This window comes from Echeneis naucrates, chromosome 2, assembly GCF_900963305.1.
Source record: "Echeneis naucrates chromosome 2, fEcheNa1.1, whole genome shotgun sequence".
In the NCBI taxonomy this organism is placed as follows: domain Eukaryota; kingdom Metazoa; phylum Chordata; class Actinopteri; order Carangiformes; family Echeneidae; genus Echeneis; species Echeneis naucrates.
In genome coordinates this window covers 14,971,330-14,988,908 of record NC_042512.1, presented here as the reverse complement: position 1 = coordinate 14,988,908, position 17,579 = coordinate 14,971,330, and the positions used below count along the sequence as shown (strand labels likewise).

General features: G+C 42.0%; 1 protein-coding gene across 3 annotated transcripts; it reads left to right on the top strand.

Moving 5' to 3' along the window:
* The first annotated feature begins 161 nt into the window (after window positions 1–161).
* ccnt2b (cyclin T2b) lies at window positions 162–6,710 on the top strand. 3 transcript variants are annotated; one of them, XM_029522848.1, is made up of 10 exons: window positions 162–376; window positions 930–1,011; window positions 1,096–1,224; window positions 1,410–1,470; window positions 1,560–1,622; window positions 1,735–1,780; window positions 3,688–3,851; window positions 4,392–4,462; window positions 4,574–5,309; window positions 5,418–6,710. In XM_029522848.1, the coding sequence occupies exons 1-10, from the start codon at window positions 219–221 to the stop codon at window positions 5,636–5,638; spliced, it is 1,731 nt and encodes a 576-aa protein (XP_029378708.1). In that variant the 5' UTR covers window positions 162–218; the 3' UTR covers window positions 5,639–6,710. The 3 variants fall into 3 exon arrangements, 2 of the variants coding, with proteins under 2 accessions (XP_029378708.1, XP_029378699.1); XM_029522839.1 differs by having other exon boundaries at window positions 4,574–6,709; XR_003841791.1 differs by lacking the exons at window positions 4,392–4,462; window positions 4,574–5,309; window positions 5,418–6,710 and having other exon boundaries at window positions 1,735–2,107; window positions 3,688–3,822.
* Window positions 6,711–17,579: the final 10,869 nt, after the last annotated feature.

Genomic DNA, 17,579 nt, shown 5'->3' with positions numbered 1-17,579 from the left:
TTGTGAGTACACATTCTTGTAAAGTTTATATTTACATTTCTACCCACCCAGGGATTGCTCCAGTGTTGGTGGTTTCTCCTCCGACCGCAGGGGGCGCTGTCCGGACCCTTAGCCGCCGGTCCGACGGCAGCCTCGGCGGCTCATTTCGTCCTTCCGGTGCCCCCGTCGCCCCGCTCCCTCCCGATGCTAACGCCGTCGGGCTTGGCTGTGGGAGCGTAATGGCGGTGCACCGGGGACCCTCCACGAAATGGCTCTTCACCCGGGAGCAGCTCGAAAACACACCGTCTCGACGCTGCGGAATCGAGGCCGACAGGGAGCTGTCCTACCGGCAGCAGGCCGCCAACCTGATCCAGGACATCGGCCAGAGACTCAACGTGTATCCTTCTGGAAAGGCGGCGGCTAGCCGGCCAATGCTGCGGCTAACCTAGCATTAGCTCGCAGGGGGGTTTGGGATGACGGGGCTGGTTGTATTTCACGGTTAAACTTCTGGATCACTCTTGAAATATCTCCTCTACTCGTGCAGGCCCTTCTCAGGCAACACGGGCCTTTTCTCTCAGTTATCCCGGTGGATTTAGCCGGTTTAAAATCCGAGGCCTGTGTGCTAGCTTAGCCATTGTTTTGTCTGTTTTAGGCTGCAGTCTATTGTTACGCCTGTCCCCTGATAGCGGTGATAAAAGATAACTGTCTGTTTTTAGGTGGTATTTTTATCTGACATCGCCTCACTCGGTGGCTGCTGGATCGTCCGAGCAGCATTGGGGGTGTCGGCTTGATTATGAGCCCGGTTTAACTCGGGCTACACGTTTTGCTACCTGTCCACTCCGGGTTAGCTCGATGCTAATGCACTGTGGTTCAGTGTCAGTGCTGAACTTGATGCCTGTGTTAGTTAGGCTCTGTGTGGTTAACATATTGTGCCTTAACTCTGCTCACAGCTCTCAACTAATCATCAACACTGCCATAGTATATATGCATAGGTTTTATATGATTCACTCCTTCACCAAATTCCATAGAAATGTAAGTGCACCCCCACTGACACTGAAATTTCCTTTGGTGGTTGTCTGAATAAAAACTGACTGAGGTGTTTTTCTGTCTTTGTAGATAATTTCCCAGACCACGTTGTTCCTGGCAGCTAAAGTTGAAGAGCAGCCCAGGAAGCTGGAGCACGTCATTAAAATAGCCCATGCCTGCATTAACCCACAAGAGCCTGCCCTAGACACTAAGAGCAATGTAAGCAGAGTATCACCGCCTGGACCTGATTATTGGTGAAACAACAGATGTGGGATATTTTGTGTGGCACTTTTCCATTTCGAAGCTTAAGCGGCGATGCTTTTAATTTGGGGGAATGCTGAATTGTCTGTTTTGAGTTGGTGGAAGTCGGACTTTAAACCCTGCATTCATTTTATCTTTCCCAGGCATTCCAGCAGCAGGCACAAGAGCTTGTGGCACTGGAAACAATAGTGCTGCAAACACTGGGTGAGTGTTCAAAAGTTTAACTGCTGTGTTCATTTTTGACATTGTATTTGCAGCAGTGGCTGATCACTCACTCATCATCTTGATTGCAGGTTTTGAAATAACAGTTGATCATCCACACACAGATGTTGTGAGGTGTTCCCAGCTAGTGCGAGGTATAAATCGTTTCCTCTTTTTTTTTTTTTTTATTCTGCAATTAGGAAACCATGACAGTTGTTTTTACAGTAGCAACTCTGTTCTAAGACAAATTTTCTCTTTCTTTTACAGCAAGCAAGGATTTGGCACAGACTTCCTATTTCATGGCTACCAACAGGTTATTATCCTGTTCCCATTATTGCACTGTAATGGCACACTATGGCTTCCTGTCCTGCAGGGTCCCCCTTCCTGTGTCCAACGCCCTGTTTGCACCTGGACCCTGGGAACCCCCAGAGTGGGGAAGTACCGGCTAGGCTGCTGTGTGCGGTGTATTGTACAAGGGCTCTGTGTTGGCACATAGGGGTTGAATGCACAATGTGGAGTGTAGTGGTGCTGTTTACCTCTCATGGTTGTTTGGTACGGAGTGCATATGTCTAAAAAAAACTCAAACGGTAGCCTGAATATAGATTGCCGCTAAAGATTCTTAAACTTATAGCGTGTTTTGGTAAGTATGCAAGTTCGCAATTCTTTTCAAATGTGTATTCATTTATTTATTTATTTTTGCATTTTTCACCCCAAAAATGGCTGACAGTGAAACACCAAACTATACTGCAAACTCGGTGTGCATTGTGCCTTTTTGTTTTCTTGGTTTTTTTTTTTTTTGGTTTTTTTTTGAGGGGGAGGTTGGTTTGCTTTTTCCCCATCTCTTTTTATTGCCATGGAGCAGCTGTTGCTTCCAGTTTTCAGGGAATTTGTGAAACTCGTCCCATATCTCTTAAGTACTTAACAAAACCGGATTCCTGCTTTACATTTTTTGCGTTATTGTGCTTACTGTCCTGTCACTGTTTCAGTATCAGTGATGGTAACAGTAATTGAGAATAGCTAATGATAATGTTGATGCATATTGAATAGTTAGTCTCAATTCATGAGAAAAAGTGAATTTTAGTGGTTATGCATATTAAAAAAAATGTCAACACTGGCTACCACTGCAAAAAACAGTGGCTACCACTGTCCACTGTCTGTGGACAGTGTCCTGTGTAACGCAAATCTGCACTGTCAGAGTTGTCTAAATAAAATTATCTTTTTGAAACAAAGGGGAACCTGGTCAACCCTCAAACCAGCCAGGATGATGGTGGTACAACGAAAATTATATTTTTTTTAGGGATTTGTGTCATAAATTTAATTTGGTAATTTGAGATTATCTCTAAATATAGTGAATTTGTGGACAAGGCTCATCATAAGTTTCACAGTGATTGTGACTTTGGTTTCATTGAGACCATTGCATTAATCATTTCAGTACCTAACATTTGTTGATTTTACTTGTGTTACAGAATGCTAGTTTGATATGCAAGTCTGGGAAATTAAGAAACAATGAAATCCTCCCATACCTGCTTTAAACGTTCAATGTCAAGATGTCAAACGTCACGTTTTGTAAATAACTGTGATGTCTTTTATACAGTTATGTTACATTCATTCAACAACACCATGTTTTGTACAGTTTTTAAATTGTGTACACAAGTTAGTTTGCAGTGTAGTTTGGTATTCAATGTGAAGGGGAACTAACCTTGAAAGACTTAAAGCCTAATCATTTGTCTTGGCTCCTAGAGTCAGTGTTTCTCAGTCTATATGTCATGTTTAGTTTCAGCGATATCGGTTAAGATTTCGTAGACATAATTTTTCTATTAATAAGATAAAATGTATACATTTTAAATGAGTGAGATTTCCTGGAAATCTCCTCAATTTTGATACGGAGACTGGGAAACACTGTTTGAGTGTTTTATGTTTTTTTTTCCCCCCATCAAAATCAAGACAAAATAAATTGGGCCTGATTCGGGTTCAGTGTTTCTACATTCCTACATTATGGTATTAAACATTCAGGTATTTAGTAACCTTTCCTAACAAACATAGATTTTCCACTTGTGTAAGGTAAGGCTGTGTTTATGTGACATGGAAATATTTGACTGTTGCCCAAAATCTATGCTCTGAATTAGATATGTTAAGCTAAAATAAATATATATGTCTGTTAATGTAAAACCTGTAGAACTGACACTTGCATGTTTCTCCTATGCTTCTTGTCTTATGCAGTTTGCACCTCACCACCTTCTGCCTGCAGTACAGACCCACAGTCGTCGCGTGTGTCTGCATCCACCTGGCCTGTAAGTGGTCCAACTGGGAGATCCCCGTGTCCACAGATGGCAAACACTGGTGGGAGTACCTGGACCGCACTGTGACATTACAGCTGCTGGATGGTGAGAGCTTCCTTCCTCTCGTTGCCCTTTTCCTGAAATGTCATTTTCATACATGAACGGTTGCAGTTTGCAGGCCTGTGCATTGTGTTATGAATCCTAAAAGTATATTTTATCATGCATCCAGACCGGATTTTTTTTTTAGTTTTTTGTTTTTATTGTCCTAATAGCTCAAATTATTTTCCTCAATTCAACCCTGAAGCTCTGCAAATTAAATTTCATCATTTATCATTTTTAATTTTGTCTGGCTGCAAATGAAGTTGAGAGCTGCTCCCTTCATTAGCTCTCAGTGGGACTGAATTTGCCTCAGCTCAGTATTAGGGCTAGATTAGGGAGCTCGCCCTGTTTAAAGCAGCAGGCTGCCTTCTTTAGGCAAATGGTGAAATGACAAGGAGGTGAAACCTCTCATCGATGGACTGGTTGTGATCGTTCAAGAGTGTCTTAAGTATCCATAAATGCTGTTTTTCCATCTCATTATATTTAATTTTTTGGACTGTCTAGGTGTAGTGTAAGAAATGATGCATCTTTCTTTGCTGTCTTCAGAGCTCACACACGAGTTTCTTCAGATCCTGGAGAAAACGCCCAGCAGGCTGAAGAGGATACGAAACTGGAGGGTATGCAATAAATACATGGTAGACAAGAGTGAGGGCAGTATAGGATATAGATCTTGGGGCAAATTAAGTGTCAGTGTCTAATACTGAATTGTGTTCTTTGCTGTTTCATAGGCCATTCAAGCAGCTAAGAAGCCAAAGACAGAGGGCCCGACAGTGGACAGTGCCTTCCAGGGGACGTCCTTAGAAAGCCTTCCCGGTGTTACCAACTCCTTCTTCCCCTCCACATCTACGTCAGACTCTACAGACATGCCCTCTCTCAACTCCATTGCAGCCCCTTACACATCCTACCAGCTACTCAGCGACCAGCCGAAGAGCTGTGGCTACGACCAATTCTCCCAGCCTCCCCACACAGACTTCACTCTGGTCAAACACGAACACAAAACTGCAGGCGGGTCAAGTAGTAAAAACCAGCAGCTTGGTCCAAATGCCTCGGCTTTCTCACGGTCACAGAAAGTCTTGACTTTGGAAAAGTACAGAGAGAAACATGCAACAGAGTTGGCCTTGCAGAATGGCATCAAAGAGGAGCTCAGCACAGACATGTACCCACCACCTCCAGCTCTCTCTTCTCACCACCACAAAAAACGCTCTCAGCCACAGCAGGCCGGCCAGTCAGCTGACAGCAGGAGAGATAAACCCAGCTCTAAAAAGCCTCGGCTGCCTTCCTCCTTTGCCGAGAACGGCTCTGCCACGAGCGAGGAGCTCAAGATGAGGATCAAAGTTTCATCAGAGCGTCATGGCGGCTCAGAGCAGGGAGGGACTCTGCCTGGAAAAGAAAAGCACAAAGAGCACAGTGGCCACCGCCACTCAAAACATGGACACTCGCACTCATATTCCCTCAGTGGGAGCAGTAGAGGGACATTAGAAAACACTTCCCTGTCTATACGAGCTCCCAGCGGCCACTGCAACGACGGGAGCTCCTCTGGCTCATCTCGTAAGAGGCCTCACTCTGACGCAGGAAACCACAACCATCACCACCACTCGACCAAGAGCAGCAGGAGCTCCAAAGGAGGCCTGAGCTCGTCCCACTATTCGTCAGAGAGTGGCCAAAGGATGATGGAGCACCACGGCCATGACGGAGCCAACGGCATGCTGACCGCCAACGGCCAACACACTGACTACAAAGACACTTTCGACATGCTGGACTCTTTACTAAGTGCCCAAGGAATGAACTTGTAACCCTCGGAGAGTCCCCAGTGTTGTCTAGAATAAGGTATTACCATGTTTAATAGAATTTTAAAAAATGAATTTATTTGTCTTAAGTTATCTGAACTCTGCATCGCCCTCAGTAGTGTCTACACACTGATTATTGATGATTCTCATTGAGCTGTCAAAAATGTAAAATTATATGCATAGAGCTGTGTACTACTAGTTTGCGACAAAAAAACGAACCATGAGAAGTTTTAAGAATGCAGCTGGGGTTGAGTTTTAAAGGTTGTTTTAATGAGAGCTGACAAGATTTTATTGTGCATGTTTTAAGTCACAAGAGGGAAGACATAGCTAGAGTTCACAGCCATTGTGACAGTTTACAGAGAGTAAATTTTTTTTATTATTTTTTTTTTTTTTCTACGTTAAGATATTATGTTCCACTAAAAATCTCAGGTCTTTTTTGATATGAGAACGAAACTTCCTCCTTTTGGGTTTATTACCTGTATTTGTGGAGATGTATCACTTCGTCTGTTTGCTGACGAAGACGACAGAACTTTGGTGTCTGTCTTAGGAAACGTGGTCTGCTTATTTTTTCAAGGAGTGCATAAATAGTTTCGAAAAACAAGTACAAATGTGAGGCCGACTCCATTTGCTGTCTATTTGCTGTCTATCGGGACCTCCAAGGCTGCACTTGAACTTAATGTGCAGATCATTATAGAGCTACAAATGAAGTTTACGTTACATCTGCTGTGAAAGTGCATCTAAGATATATCGGCTAAAATTGCAAAAAGGCCTTGTGATTGTACTTTGTCAATCGCTATTCAGTATGATAAATGTTATTAACTTTCAGAAAATACAGATCTCTAAAATTGTGTACATAGGACTGTAGTTCAGATTTAAAACTGTTTTCTTGCATCAGTCCAGACCTTCCTACATTCAGTGTATCATGAGATCTAAAGCAGACTGTATTGATGAACATACCCGCAATTTGTGTATCGGGAGCCCAAATAAAGGTGTAAAAGTGATTTTTACACACCAGAGATTTTCTGTTGAATGTGGTGTGAATCCTGAATCATGTATTTACCCTTTTTGTTGAGATGAGAACATGATGAAAATAAAGAAAGAAGTTTCACTTCAGAGTTTAAAACTGCAAATGGCAAGAAAAAAATATACAGCCCCTAATTTTGGCCTCAAAAACACACATAGCATGGAGAAATGAAAAGAACTGCCAAATCATGCTGATGGTTTAATCCCAGCCTCATAATATTGGATTTATTTTCCATTGAATTTAAGCCCTTGCTGCACTTGAAGATAAAACAGTCATTTGTCAAACGGCGTCAAAGAAAATTCTCATCAAAATTGAGCACATAAAGGCCTTTTCCTGCTGTCTGTCTGCTTAAGGAAGGGAATAGATTCATTGACGATGAAGGCTAATAACCAACAATAATGATTACATTAACTGACCACATTTGCAATAAGTAGAGAAGGTGAAATAGAGTGCTAAGGTGATTAGTTCTGAATTAGTGATTTTAATGTGAATAATGAGCTGCAGCATGAGGAGGATGTTCAAATTAGTGTTTTTTGGAGTTGTGCATCTTAGCAGGGTGTTTTGTCTTCATAATTGTCAGAACTGTGGGTGAAAAATGGAATCATCCTCTTTTCTCGCCTGAATTACCCTAAGGGTTTTTTTTTCCCCGCATCTTTTGTTCTTTCAAAAGAAACAAGCAGCAGAGAGTTTGTTTGACAGTGAAACCTGCCATTTGGTCCCTCCAACAAAACCTCAAGGGGCTTTCAAGGTTCAGCTTTGGTCTCTCCACTCTCACACAGTATAGAGCTGATAGTTCATTTGCGAGTGGAACATAAATCCAGTTCCTGATAATTAACTAGCACCCTCAGCGCAGACACAGCGTTTTCACCAAGTATTACCTTCTAATTTTAGCGTGGAAGACAATGGGGAAATTCAGCAGGAGGACGTCAGTGAAAATTCAACCATCTGGACATTCTCGTGTACTGGTGGGAGGGTGATGATTTATTTTCAGCAACCTCTCAAGCTGAATAAGAGATGCCTACTGCTCGAAAATCCGCAGAGAGGAGGAGATATGAGAGCAGCTTTTGTGAGCAGCAAATCCAAGAATTAAGAGCCATCTGAAAGGAAAACCGCCATCCTAGCTCTAATTACAACTCAAAGAATAGGGACATATATAGTTGAGTACAGACAAAAGTCCCAGACACAAATACCATTATCATTATGATTAGTTCAGCAAACTCAGAGAAGATACGCTGCAAAAGACATCTTCACCCGCCTTCCAATACTCCTTTTTGCTTCACAATTCAAAGGCTGACAGGACGCGTCCTTTGAATTGATTTTGTTTGGGACAATCAGCCATTTTCTACAGAACTGCATGTTATGCTGTAAAATACAAATCCTGCAGAATGCCGTAACGTCTCTGAGCCACAGCTGTTCTATTCCCCCCAATCCACTAGATGGCAGTGTTACCTTTGCCCTTCAATGCCAGCAGAGCAGATGGGGAGCACAAACATTCAGAATAATTTCTTCTTTTTTACAGATTTATAGAAATATATATATATAAAGCAAACAAGACGCAGCACTGAATAACCTTGAAGCAAAGGACGCAGCTTTTCATGCCATAAATCCAAGGTGCCTCTCTGCACACTCAGTGATCCTCAGTCCCAAACAATCACACACGTGTCAGCTCCAAGTGCCACAAACTTTGGATGTGATCCATCTAATTAACAGATTCAGATAACTGTCCGACAGCGGAGGCTCAGACCCATTCCAGGAAATGTCATGGCACTTGGTGATTTCAGCAGTGGAGTTGATCAAAAGGCCTTTGCAGAGTAGCATGTGGTCCACTCATGCCCATATGAATCTTAATGCAAATGATGCCCAGGAAATTGCGCAGGAAAGTGGCATAATTATAAGCCATTGAAAGTCCATTGTCAATCCTGTCTGAGAGGTCTCTCTTGAAAAATCAGGAGCTGATGGAAACCCCTCTAAGTACCTGAGATAGAGCCGGAGGGGGAAAATGACTGGGCCTGGGCTGCCATTATGCCATGGTAGTGCAATTATATCCAAAGATTGGCAGGGGCATAAATTAGCCTCTGTCTTCATGGTGTGGTACACTTTATGCTTCCAACTAGTGCTAAGGTGTCTGTTTTTCTCATTGTATATATATGTATAAAAAAATTCTGCAATGCTCTCTTTAGCCAGCTGTTCTCAGTGAAAAACAAGACATTATTCCACAGTTTCCTCTGTAATTATTCCTTTTACTACCCCAGTTTATTTCTCTGCCCAATGCAAATGCATCCTCTTGTGGCCTGAACACCAGAGATTCATGTTTGCGGTGGGAACCACAGCACACCAGCTGTCCTTTAAAAAGCGACAGCTAAAAGAGAATACACACACACACACACAGTTGGTGTGAAATGTCTTCCTCCCTTCTCGTCCCCAATCATCAATATTTCACCAGTTTAGACATTTGAACTAATTATGGTGCACCAATGGCCTATTTGAGCAGGGTCCTGTCAGATGAAAGCTGCTGGGTCCTTCCTGTCAGTGGCTGCCGAATGAAACGACAGCAGTGGAAGCTGAAGCCATTAAAATCGAAAGCACCTCTAACAATCATACACCTCTGACACACACGTGTGCACAAGAGGAACTGCTGCTTCAAGTACGCACAAGCACATTCAACATCGTCCTTTGCGGCCTCAATCACAAACACAGATGGAACGCACTGACACACACAAATAAAACCATAAAAAAATAACACTCACCCACACTCATACAGACATGCATAAACATGATGTGCTACAGTAGCTAACGCACACACACACAGTGACATGCCCGCCACTTGTGTAGGTTTTTTGGCCTTCTCATCCAGACCTTTCTGGTTTTAATTAGCCTGCTGCTGAAGTGTTTTCCTTTTTATATAATCTGAAGAGCGATGATAACGGCTACAGCTGAGATGGAGGCTCTCTGCTGGTTTGTTTCATTAGGGAGAGTATAATGACCCTGCAATCACAACACCAAGAAAATACCTACCCTGATAATTATTTTTCCTCCTAATGGTTCAGTTCATTCTCTGTTATGCCTTTTGTCATCAGTGCTTCACTGCCTGAATGGATTGATGATAATATCAATAAGAATAAACTTTTGTTTTGCTTGAATCGATACAGGGCATGAGGCCTCGGTGAATGGTTTCATGGATGTGAAAATGGCATCAATCACAAGTTTCTCTAACCATATCAAAGAAATAAGTTATCATGGTATCGATGAATGACTAATCTCTGATAGAAGGCTAAATAAATTACCTTGATTGTAGCAATATTTAAGTTATAGAACAAAAGGACATAATTGATTTTGTTTGTTAGAGCAGCTTGTTTTGGAAGAAGCTCCTCAGTAGGCAATTTGCCCAAATAGCATAACACAGACAGAATTAGACAGCTTTGTCCAGCTCTGACATCTATCAGACGTCTGTTCATGTATTAAGTATTTTATTGTGCAGATAGCCTCAGGTGGCACTAAGGTCCAACGCAGAAATTACTGAGGTCATTGCTTTCATATTTGAAAATAATAAGAAAAATGTTAATATCAAGTCGACAGTACTGCCGCCTGAACTACCTTGTACAGCCATATTTGTAAACTCCTTGAATCGCATGACCTGAAATTACCAACTGTAGCTTTCTCTTAATAATTTGTTTGGAGTTGAAATAACTAAAATCATGCTGTTCAGAGTCCTAGGACGTCCTGTACTTAACACAACAGAAGAACTATTTGGTTCACCCGGTTTCAGTGGGAGATGCAGCTGGGTGTCATCAGTGTAGCGGCAAAACAAAACGTTATGGATTATGTGGCCGAGTGGGAGTATGAGGAGGAGGATGAGTTGGTTATTGAGAAAGCTGAATTGGAAAGGTAGGAGTTGAGGCTTTCCAAAGCTGGATTTGGGTCGACAGAGCATAGAAATCTGGCTTCTCTGTGTTCGCAGCAGCAGGGTGAAGCAGTGGGGGTGCTGCCAAGGGTTTATTGATATTTTAAGGTGAAACAGATGAAAATAGCAACTCTGGTTTTGGTTTTGAGATACAATAATGGCATCCTGCTCCTGTAATTACAGCGGTTTCGTAAGATATATTACACAATGATGTAGAACATGCAGTGCCAAAGAAGCACAGGAAGTGTCCAACTAAAAAGGTCTTCTATCATATTTAACCTGACTGTCTTATTTCACCTACAACGAAGTATCACAGCTCTGACTTCAAGACAATGCCTGCAAAAGATTGTCTTTCTCCTGATCACATGTCCGAAACAGCAGGAGTTTGTTTGTGTTTGTTTGCGTGTGTGTGTGTGTGAGAGAGAGAGAGAGAGCGGTTGTGAGTCATGTATTTGTGTATGAATTTGTGGGTGTAACAAAGCTAATCCTTCGTGGAGAAATATCCCGAAGATGCAACTGCATGAACACACACTCCAGGATAAATCCTCCAGTGTGTGTTCATGTCTTCTTATTGTCGTTCTCGTTTTCTGAATCACCTCCTCGTTAACTTAAAAAGACTCAGTCACTCATTCCGGCACATATGTTACAATACATGACACTATGAATAGCTTTTGAAGCATTTGCCTGCATGTACGTATTTGTGTCCAACACAAATACATACAAAGATTTTGTCTCTTTATTAGTTTGCTCCATTTCTCTGATTATGTTTGATAGCTGCATTTACTGCTTATATCATCTTTATTTCTCTCTGCTATTTTTCTCTTTAGCTAAAGCAAAGTTCCCCACAGACATTATTAAAATTTCATTGGAACTTAGTGAATCTATTACTGAGCCCAACCACAATGCTGCATGCTTTGAGGACACTTAGAAAAACGTACTGAAGCCAAATGTGAAAAAAAAAGTGCTGCATTTCTAGTGAACAGTGGGCAGCTTTCATGAGCAAAACTAATTACACAAGGAGATGTGTTTTCTTTCAAGAACAACAATTATTTTAAAATTGAAACTGCCTCTGTGATTTTTTGATACATGGGGAAGGCTGAAAGAAGAAAATGTTGAGTATAAAGAGGTGGTGAGTGCATGTGTGACTAAGAAGGACAAACCGCAGGAAGAAAAGACAGCTCTGAACCCAACATTTCTGTCTATTCAATCACTGTTAATATTAAAGGCTCAAAAGATGTAAGGATCACTCAGTGAAGGAGACTTCAGTAAAAAACCAGGGGAGGTCAGAAGCCTTTAAAACCTCAAGTTTGCTGTTGAACACAGTCTGATTTTTTCTTCTAATGCACCTTTCCAACACTGCAGTCTGAGGGGTTGTAACTAAGAGTACAAAGCTTTCCAAGACCTGTAGTCTTGTTTCCCAGAATGAATGCCCAAAGGAACAAACAGCTCATTCGGCTCGTACATATTACCTCTGCACTGAAACCCCCACTTTCTACAGAAGGAGGTTATAGTGATATATAGAGACTACTCTTAAATCTGCATGCTATATCAGAAACTACAGCCAGCCAGGTTAGGATGGTGTAATATATACAAGTGTTTGGACTTTATGTGAAGCTAAGATAACTGGCTCCCTTCATGTTTGGCACAGGTGAGATCTCATTTAACTCGAGGCCTTTTGGAAGAAGTGTTAACGTCTCTTCTGAGAGCACCTCCTCTCCTCACACTTCCAACTAACCAGCCTAACAGGCACTCACTATGCTCTTAAACAGATGTCACATGTGAGGCTTCCTCCTTCACTTCAGCTCGAGTGATGTCCCTCACTAAGTCACTTTGGATAAAGTCTGTTATGTGGATAAATGTAAACTCTTACATCAGACAAAGCAGTTTATTTCAGGCACAATGCCTTCACCACGACCACGGATGCAGAAAAGCTGTGCCTCAACTTTTTCATTGAAGTCATCCTCACCATCTTGAGACATTCCTGAGGCAGAGACGTTACCCTTGATTTTCGTTTTTTGCTCTTTTTCTTGTTCCTCATCACATACAGAAAGCTGTGGAATCATGCCAATGTGCTTCGAGCTACAGCTAACTATCATTTGTCTGATGACAAAACCGATCAGACAACCACCATCAACCATCCTGTCAGAGAGCGAACATCACAAGCCCTGCTAGTTATTTGCTGCTCCTTCCTGAATACACCTGATATGAATCTAGGACATCTTGTCTCAAAAGCTACCTAAGAAATGTTAAATTATCCAGTGGTGTGAACTAAACATTGGCAAGATATTGACTTGATTTTTATACTCTCAGGATTAGCGTTGACACAGCGGCCATGCGTTAAAACATCCCTGCCTCTCCAGGTATATCTGAACACCTCACTCCTTTCATCACGGCTGGCAAACCTGTCTGCTCTCACATAATTAAACAAGATTTATATCATCACATAGAATAATTCTGTGTGGGCTGATGGTGAATGTTGCTATAGCCAACCACCACCCCCCCTCTCTCTTTTTGCACCAGCCCACTCACACAGTAATTGAGAAACTGGCATAACTGAGTATACAAAAAAAAGTAGTGTGGGTGTGAAGATGTCCACGGTTGAGTGGCCAAATTCAACCCACTCTAACAGCCAATTGTGAAAGTGCTCATCAATAAATTTCAATGGACATTTGTGACACAGGTATAATTGGTTTTGCATCAGCATGAAGTCAGATTAACATGTATGATGAAAGATTGTTGACAGATTGGTTGCATTCACTTGGCTGCACATTTACATTCACTTCTATTTTTAGTCCTGGAGCAACAGCTAAAGAGATAATTTCCAAACTGATTTCAACAGGGACCATTTTTTTTTTTTTTTAGGATTGTTTAGTCACAATATAAAACAGGCAGGAGGCGAAGAGCGCATTGCTTGTGGTTACAGTAATTGCACTAACTTTCCTCCAGCGTATTAATAGACCAAAGTCTTTGCTAATGATCCTGTATGAGGGAGGGAAGGCCTCACAATAACACGCGTCACAGCTTTAAAAAGCCTTGGCCGATAACATACATTTAAAAGCCGGTAAAATTATGAAGACTGTGAATAATTGTATTTGGTGTCTCCTTCCTTCCTGATTTAATTGGACTAATTTTCCAACGACAAGGCTTTTGAAAACCTTCCGCCAACGCTGAACAACTCTCTAACTTACACCCAAAAGAAAGTTTTCCTAACACCTTACACCCAAGTTAAATGTGGCCTCTGCAAACTCAAATCTCTCACAAAAGTTTTAGAGTCAAGTCTGTGCCTTTTGCTAGTTTTATAATTATGACTACAAGGTGATAATCATTTAGTGGCAGAAATCCCAGATCTGGATCAACACCAAAGGCGAATCAATTGTTGCTGAGTCCAAAGCCAATCTGTCCACCAAAAAAAACACTGAAAGTCGTTCATATAGTTTTAAGATAAGAGCTAATTCTGCCGTTGGACGATGGAAGCTGTGAACCTGTAGCTCTGCGTTTGGCCACAGGATGATTTGCAACATGTAGGAGAAGGTGAGTTGTTTTTCAGCTGCTGGACAGGCACAAGTGGATGATGTTCCCTCCTGGCATGTATAAAGCATTACACACATTCCAATATGAAATTCAAAGAGCTTGGGAACACAACCGAAAGTAAGTTATCAGGAGTGTGGAGTTCTTAAAGAGTTTGATGTGCCAGGAATTCACAAACTGTTTGACTAAGAGCTAAAAAAAGACTGCTTCAGTAGATGTAATCCAAACATGTCTTGCCAACTGGACAGGCGTGATCACGAAGGGGACAGACTGCTGATATTTTCTCACAATGAGTGAAAAGCGCCTTGATTTATTTCTTGCAGCCTGCTCAGACACTCCGTCACATCATCCTATTGACTGTGCAGAAGTGGGGATAATACCAAGTCCACATGAAAGGAACCTTGACTTACAACGAACCTGCGATGAAGATGTTACTGGAGATTTGCTCACACACTCGGAAGACCCTGCGTTGATGTGCGACAAGATTTCCACCCCTGTTCAGTAGATCATGCTGTGCGTTCAAGGCATTATGGGATGTTGTACTGACGGAGCAGAGGGCTGACGGAAGACGGTCACAATTGCCCTCTCCTCATTAGATGCAGGGCTGACTGTGCTCATTAGGCCGGCAGCAGCTCAGCGGGGATCTATTCTCCTGAGGTGACCAAAGGTGCTTATACAGACCTTCCAAGTCTCAGTAATGATGCCCCAGACCTGTCACTCTTGTCACAAGACTGATATGACCTTTTTCTGGCTCAGGCCCTCAAGTAAAAAAAAATCCAAATTTTAAAGACTGACGCAAGAGAAGCCCTATTTTAACACTCCCAAATTTTAAAATCTGTCCAGTGTGTACTGTAAAACTTTTAAAGCTGTTTATTCACTTTGTGCAAAAAATTAACAAAAGACTATTTCCTGTGAAGTTATTGGCGATTTAAGTGATTCCAATTCAAGAAAGCCAGACTTTCCCATTAAGACCTATGAAATAGAGGCATGCTGAGCAGAGACAGAGCAGCTGAATAGATGTCTGGAAGCAATCTATGAAAGATGGCTGATCAATGGCCGCAAAATGGAATAGTAGATGAAAAGATGTCTTTTAAGGCTCATGAAAAGGGAACTTGTTGGAGGGTGTTTTGTTCAGCTTTCCATTTTTAACCTCAATCATCTGAACGGCGTACAAATGAAAGAGGGAAGCGATAAGACAGAAGCCCACTGTGGCTTTCTTCCTGTAATGTCAAGTGCCGCCAGGACTCTTATGTAATTGTAACCCTTTCATGGTTGAAACGCAAGTTTTTCTGATGCTGTAAACATATTTGTCTTAGATAAAAAAATCTTCACGCGTGTTACTTTTTTATTCCGTTTTTTTTTTTTTTTTTTTTTGTTTATACACTGATTAACATGCTGATGCAAAAACACACCCCTAATGGAAATAAGACGCCATTGAAATCACATCAATCCTAAATTGCATTAGGTGCAGATGCCATGTAAAACAATGTGGTCAGATCCAGTCCTCACAGGGGTCTTTATAAACAAAGCCTGATTGTAATGGGCCACATGAAGTGCCAATTTAGCCCCACACGAGCTCCAACATACAAATGAGAGCGAGCTACAGCGAAGACATACATTAATCCTAGCCAGATTGGGGACTGTATGAATTATGCTAAGAACCTTATCTGTTATTTCCCCTGATCTCCTGCTGGGTGAATTGATTGCGTTTTTGGTCTTAATCCGCAGCATGCCATGCATCTTGGGAGACAACCAAGGAGCCATCTTGAACAAATAGAATTTGGACTTGACAAAAGCCATCTCCAGCTGAGCAATGAGAAAGCATCCTTTTACCACTGCACATCCCCTACAATGCCAAATGACATTAGAAAATAGCCAGCCACGGTTTACATGGAATTGTTGTAATGATTTTTGTGTTACTCTCATCAGCTGCATTTTCTCCTGGAATATCATTTTGGGGAAAAAAATGCCTTCTGTTGTGAGGGGCCTAGAGAAACATCCCTGTGCAACCAGAGAGGGAGCTTTAATGAGATTAATTAGATCGGTTATGAGTGATGGTCCTCCACCAATTACCTGGGCTCTAATACCATTTTCCTCCACCCAGGGCGTCGCGCTCTGCCGATCGGTGCCAGCACGAGGCTGCAGCAGGAGATGATTAATCATCTCATCACCATCCCAAGAGATAATATGACAATAAAGACAAAAGCCTCTGGTCGGCCAAGGCTTTTTAAAGCCAAGGCTTCCTTCCTAGATGTTGACTCCAGAGTTCAATTAGACGATACGGGTCCAGTCTTTTAGATTACAAACTTTCTGGATGTTGTAACACAACACCACAGAGGTCTCTTTCCAGGTCCATTCGTTTTCTATAATGAGGTTCTGTAGTTCACATTCCACCAGATGACAGAATATCAGAGGTGCCATTCCTGTTTCTCATTCCTAAAGGAGCATGGTGGGGGTTTGGCCTCCCTTGTGTCTATTTCCTTTTCCTTGCTGAAGGGCAGGGAGGGTCAAAGACACAGAGGGTTCACAGTGGAGAGTACGGCTGCCAGGAATCAAACCACAGCAGGATTCAGTCACGGATTGGAGAGCCGACGGCTGCACACAGCACGCTGTGCAGTTTTTTATTGGCCCTTCTCCATCACACCTGTCACACAAGATTGGGTTTGTAGAAGCGCTTCCTTCAGCTGAAAAGGCCAAAGTAGATTATGGAAGCAGGCGAGGTTGAAATGGAATAACCGGTGGAATGGTGCCAAATATGACGCCTTGCTGTCTGAATGCAAATCATGATTGAATAATGAATGATTTGCTTAGTTCACTGTCATTTCTTGCCTGGTTGGAAGAGAACATATTTCCATGTCTCTGACTCTAAAAGGACAAACTTTGTCAGCACAACCTTTTTGGGAGGGTGGGGGGGGTAATATGGAAAATTAAACCTAACATTACATTTTTATACATAATCTCATGTCTTTAATTGAGGAAACTCCTATGGAATTGAGTTATAACGATATTAATCTATTTCTCAATTTGTGATGGACCCCCATGAGCCCTCTTGAGGCCCCTGGAGGTCCTCTGACCCACATTGAGAAACACGGATCTAACTCTAATGTTAACACGTAGACTAATTGCTGTGTTGCAGCTGTATTGGTCCATCAGTTCTTCCTGTTGCCTCAAACTTTATGTTACTTTAAACACAGGCAAGGACAGGTTTTATTGGGGACATTTCTGGGATGCAGATTAATACACATCAGTGGAGTTCAGTTTGGTTAATCTCCTGTATTCCTGGAAACAGAGAAACCACTACAACAAATGAAATGATGAACTCTATATCTCAACAACTACATCTCATGTCACACTGCTCAGGTTCGCTAACATTAAATATCATAGCATTTTTTTTATTGCCAAAAAACACTTGTTACATTTTCCAGTGATGTGTCACTCTGTTTGTGTGACACACAGGAGCTGAGAGAAGAAGGAGGGTTGTATATAAATTCTAT

What these genes read in the sequence shown, in the direction of transcription:
- ccnt2b (XM_029522839.1), top strand. Translation starts at nt 219, where the DNA reads ATGGCGGTGCACCGGGGACCCTCCACGAAATGGCTCTTCACCCGGGAG. An exon ending in AATAGTGCTGCAAACACTGG is followed by an intron (nt 1,471 to 1,559) that starts GTGAGTGTTCAA and finishes TCTTGATTGCAG; the next exon opens with GTTTTGAAATAACAGTTGAT. An exon ending in GTGTTCCCAGCTAGTGCGAG is followed by an intron (nt 1,623 to 1,734) that starts GTATAAATCGTT and finishes TTTCTTTTACAG; the next exon opens with CAAGCAAGGATTTGGCACAG.